The sequence below is a fragment of the Anarhichas minor genome, unplaced genomic scaffold, assembly GCF_050575085.1.
Source record: "Anarhichas minor isolate MPS153535 unplaced genomic scaffold, ASM5057508v1 ptg000046l, whole genome shotgun sequence".
Taxonomy (NCBI): domain Eukaryota; kingdom Metazoa; phylum Chordata; class Actinopteri; order Perciformes; family Anarhichadidae; genus Anarhichas; species Anarhichas minor.
Window position 1 is genome coordinate 1,688,213 of NW_027466492.1, and position 5,232 is coordinate 1,693,444.

General features: G+C 46.7%; 1 protein-coding gene across 1 annotated transcript; it reads right to left on the reverse strand.

The window, feature by feature from the left end:
- Nucleotides 1-364: 364 nt before the first annotated feature.
- LOC142971456 (mRNA decay activator protein ZFP36L1) lies at nucleotides 365-4,786 on the reverse strand. Its single transcript, XM_076111979.1, has 2 exons — nucleotides 4,733-4,786; nucleotides 365-4,067 (listed from the first exon to the last, which is right to left on the reverse strand). The coding sequence occupies exons 1-2, from the start codon at nucleotides 4,784-4,786 to the stop codon at nucleotides 2,826-2,828; spliced, it is 1,296 nt and encodes a 431-aa protein (XP_075968094.1). The 3' UTR covers nucleotides 365-2,825.
- Between the last annotated feature and the right edge of the window lie 446 nt (nucleotides 4,787-5,232).

Here is a 5,232-nt window from a genome sequence, read left to right on the forward strand (position 1 = left end):
TCTTTGTCCCTTTTGTGCGTCAATGAGACACAGATGATCGTAAAGGCCCGAGAAGCAGTGGCAGCAATTTAGAGTGATGCTCGTGGGAACACACCGCTGAAAAGCAACATTTGTGTTGTTTCTTTCTTGTTAACCACAAAGATGTCCTAACGTTTTATGGCACTTACAAGGAATCTGACTCCTGTCACTTGCATTTATTTTTTTACAGTAAAACAAAACAAATACTGTCGATTTAAGTCATTTATTGCAGTTAGAACTTAAAGAGTAGAAGAAGAGCGAACTGAGCAAGTCGGAAGACAAATTAAGTTTCCACTAAAATCAATGAATTCTGAGAAGAGTTTAATTCTGAAAGCTACACTTCTGATGTTCCTGCATCCTCTCATATTCTGGATATTCCTCTATGTTATACAGAGAGATTCTGTCCACAGTAGTCTTCTCTACAGAGAGTATAACTGCCTCTAACTGCACTGCTGAGTCAGGGTTCTGATCATTTCCCTCAGTCATGCGGCACGATGTTAAAGAAAACTGAATGGAAATGTAAGAGCTAAGGAACATTGTATTGCAGAGAGGAGAGTGAGCAGAGGGGGACTAATGTTCTGCTTAAGCATGGACAGGGGGAAACACTCTGTGTGGTTGATGTGGATCAGAATTAGAGCTGTCTGACTGTCAGTGTTGGATTTTATTCTTTTGTATATTGTGTTGCATGCTATTTTGCTGAAGTTTGATTCAGTTATTTTACTCATAAGTTACTCAAGATAAGAATAACCTAATTTACAGGAAAACATCCTTGATTTAATCAAATAACTACACACTTCCTGTGCACCATACAACACAATGAGATGACGGTGCAATGAGATACAAGACAGCCGAGCACTCACTTTTCAAAGACTTTTATTTTGAAATAAAAGGGGACAATATATTAAGATGAAGAGCTAGGATATCAACATAACCCATGGAATGTAAACAATAAATGCACTTAAATTATGTAAAAAAAAAAACATATCAAACATCACAATATAGGTTTCGCTTCGAAAAACAAAAAAATAAATAAGGCTTTAAGTTAACAAAAGTTACAAAAAAATGGCTTGCTGCCGGGTCAAGCTAACAATAAGCTACAGCAACGAGAAGCGTCTCCGGACTCCTCGAGGCAGTCTGAGTTGACTTCACGATGGAAAACAAGCAATGCCGATCTTGCCTGGTTTCATTTGAACTCGCTTGATTTAACCTGCCACTCGGAGAGTTAGCTAGCTAGCTAGCGTGCAACAGAGGTGGACCTACAAACACATTGTCATCGAGGCAACTCCGATAGATAAAAATCAACTACAAACAAAGGTCACCTGTTAACAAGAAGACAGCAGGGATTTACACACACAACGACCACAACCGAATTTTCTAGCATCAACATTTCATTTGATAGCTGCGTAGCTGTCGACCATTACAGGTTTTTATTGACCGCTGTGGCGAACCCCTCTTCCCCCACCGCTTTGCTTTGTATTTAGATAACAACGCTGAACAAAAAGGTTATTACAGTCAGAGGTGTGAGGCTTCATGGAGAGGAGAGTAGACTCGCTCGATGCTCACAACGACAGCAGTGTTGCTCGTGCCACCGACGGAGGGCCCTGCAGATGACCGACTCGTGGAGCTGCTTTCGCTGTGAGAACCCAGCAAGTCCTGATTTCTGCCAGGCCTATTAGCCAATAAGGCAACATACGTACATATAGAATGCCAAAAATGTTTTTCTTCCTCCTTTTCCCCCTCCTCTCCGCGAGCCTTCTTAAAGCTACTGGATAGCACAAACCAAGCAGATGGACATCATGAATGCATAAGTGATGCATCATTTCTCTGGTATAATAAAAAACAATGCATAAGACACAACCACAAAGCAAACTCAACGAATTATACAAAAAAAGCAATAAATAAGTCTATGAAAGTGTTAAGCTATAATCCGAACACTGTGTTTTACCGGTCATGGTTAAAGACTAGGCTAGAGGCGTTAACAGTACTAGCAGGTTAGGGGGAAGTCTAACATCAGCTTTGGTAACTAGAGAGTCAGAGGGTCGTCTACACTTTGAAAAGGCAGTGAAGCTGAATCCTTGCCAGGCAGTAAAAATGGCTGACCAATACAATCACATAGCCACGGCGATACAACCAATCAATGAATCAATCAGTGACAGCATACAGTGATAAGAGGTTGGTTTACACACTTGGAGAGCCCTAATATGACTGGAGAAGTGCTGCAGGCTGGTGTCACTATAAACTGTACAGAGTACAAATAAGATCTGTTAAAAAAACAACATTGCTATAGTGAAAAGAAAAAAACGTGGATAGCACACCAGGACCAAACAGCATTCATCTTAAAAATCCTTTTTAAATCAGGGTAAAGGAAAGTTCTCACATAACTTACCCACCCAGCAGGAATAGCATATGGGCTAAAATATCGAGCTATGCGAAGTACCCTCAAAGTATTCTCTAAAAAACGGGTATACAACAGTATACAGCAGTAACAATGGCACAAAAGACACCTTCATAAAAAATAACAATAAAACAAAAAAGAAACAAAAAAGAAGTCAGCTAAAACTGGACAAACACTGAGCAGCGCTACAACTGCTTGGATGAGGAATGCAATATGCACAAAGTTAGGTACGTTTACCAGGCTAGATTTAGGGAGGAGCTGAATACCTAATGTTTTAACCCTTTAGGACTTGTATCTTGTATCTTGTTTTTGGACCGGACACAAAACCCGACGTCAGATCCTTGTCACATTGAATAAAACAATTAGACTGTCTACCCCCCGATGAAATCCAGCCCCACAGTAAAACCCTTCCCTACTCGTCTGTGACAGACAGCCGGCTGAAGATGGGGAGGCGTCGGCCCTCGAAGCTCGGCGACTCTGTGCCGCTGGAGGAAGAGCTGAGGGAGCAGGAGGAGGTGTAGCCTTCCTCAGAGAGGGAGTCCGCCGACGAGCAGCGCTGGAGGCCGGCCAGGACGTTCAGGGAGACCGGCAGCTGCTGGGGGAGGTGGTATGCGAGGTTCAGGTTTTTGGAGGCGAAAGCGGAGGCGGGACACCTGTTGCCGACAGAATCGTTCATTGCGTAGAATCGCAGAGCCAAATCGCCGGCGTCCGAAGCCAGGTCGGGGATCCCGGAGAAAGGGTAGGGGCAATGCTTCAGGGCCCCCGGCTCAGGGAAGAGAGGTGAGAGGAGCTCCGGGCTCCCTGTGGAGGACGGAGGGGGGGAGACGGAGGAGGCCCGGGTGAAGAGGAGGGAGGAAGGCTGCAACTCCTCAACTGGTTGGAAAGTCTGCAGAGAGGAGGAGAACCCTGCGAAGCTGAGGCTGTGGCGCAGCAGAGGAGGCCTCATCTTCTGCTTCTGTGGAGGTGCGCCGGTGTTGCCGTCGAGGATCTCGTCGGCGTTGTGGATGAAGTGGCAGCGGGCCCCGTACGGGCAGAAGCCTATCGTGTGGAAAGTGCGGCACGGCTCCGTCTTGTACTTGGGGTGCCTGCTGAGGCCTCTCATCTCGTCCATGCCGTGGGCGAACTGGCACTTGGCGCCGTACTTGCAGGTCCCGCTCTCCTCGTAGGTGCGGCAGAGTTCGGTCTTGTACCGGGTGGAGATGTGAGGCGAGGGGGCCAGGGGTCTGGAGGCCAAGGGGGAGGCGATGGAGGAGAGGGAGGCGTTGCTGAAAGAGAAGCCCGGTGGTGGGAGCAGCAGTTTTGGGGACAGGTTAGCCATCTGGTCCTCTATGCCTCCCGAGCCGCTGACGTTGCCCTCGATCATGCTGACCGAGCGGTCGACCCTGAAGGGGATGTGGCTGAGCGTGGAGCGGGGAAGCTGACTTTCCCCGCTCCACCCCTGGCTGGAGGCCACGTTGAGCCCCCAGCCAGCTGCTCCGTCGGTCACCTCAGAGCTGCTGCCACTGCTGCTGCTGTTGTTGAACTTGGAGTTGGGGAGGGTCACGGGGCACAGAGAATGGCGACGCTGGAAGCCCAGGACTCTCTGACTGTGCTGCTGCCGTTGCGGCTGTGAGCCGGCTGACGAGCCATCTGTCACCTCCAGGCCACGGAAATTCTGTCACACAAAAGGAGAGAGGAGAAGAATAGATGTGAGCTTTCTACATTCCTGGAGCACTGGAGCGAGACTGGCTAGGCCAAGTCGAGCTGAAAGGAGATTTTAAAGCTGCACCTAAAGCAACCAGACTATGTTTTAATGTTGAGACTGCAGTAAATCAGGCCTCATGAATGAACAGGTTAATTTTCAGTTTCATGGGCTTAACTGGATTGCAAAGTATACACATGCACAAAGACAAAAACCCATCACTTTCCATGAAGCAGTTTATTGTGTTGTAGTTTCCAACATGATGGTTGTTTGTTCTTTTCAGATAATGAAAGAAAACCACATGCTAGTTTTTAACCCAAAAAACATAAATATGTGAAACTACAAAACTTTTCTTGTGGTTTCAAACTTGTTATTTAGTAAATCCTATTAAAACAAATCCCGCCATCCAAGAATTCAACTTTTTTTCTTGTGATGTATGCAATAGTTTAAAGCCCTGAATCAACAGAAAACAATGAAATGAATGATTGCATTATTATAATGAGGCCACGAGTTACATCCAGAAAAGAACTGTTAAATAGGTCTTAGTTTATGCATTTCATTATGTTTTTGAGAATTGAGAGCCATCAGATGTTGGCAGTTAAGTATAAAAGGTTGAAATTGTCTTTGGTTGCTCTCACCTTGAAGAACTCCTCATCCAGTTCCAGGAAAGGCGTTAGAAAGTCGGAGGGCATGGTTGGCTCCGCCGTCCACAGCAAGTGAAGGAGTTGTGTGTCTGGTCCCACAGTGGAGGAAGGCTGGGGAGGACAAAACGTTTCTGGTCTTTGGGGAGCGGAGATGGCAGAAAAAAAGGGAAAACCTCAGATATCTAAGTTTGGCCCTCTGACGGTCAAGAAACTGCTTGTCCCAGGAGTTGAAAGAGGTTTTTTGGGGGAAAGGAAGGGGTGAGAAATGAAGGAGTAGTCAGGTCTGTTGAGAAGGAGACAGAGAGTTGAGAGAGAGAGAGAGCAACGTGACCCCCTCGGAGGAAAGTTCCTCAGCCATCTGTTGGAATCCGCTTAAATAGTTGGGGAAACCAACCAGTACACACCCACCCCCCTGCCTGTGTTCCTCAGGGGGCAGGGCAGGGAGTGTGTGTTAATGTGTGTGTGCTGGGGGGGGGGGGGAGATGGGGTCCTGC

Coding starts and splice junctions, on each gene's coding strand:
- LOC142971456 (XM_076111979.1), bottom strand. CDS start 4,786: ATGCCCTCCGACTTTCTAACGCCTTTCCTGGAACTGGATGAGGAGTTC. Junction 4,068..4,732: donor TGGATGAGGAGTTCTTCAAG/GTGAGAGCAACC, acceptor TTTGTGTGACAG/AATTTCCGTGGCCTGGAGGT.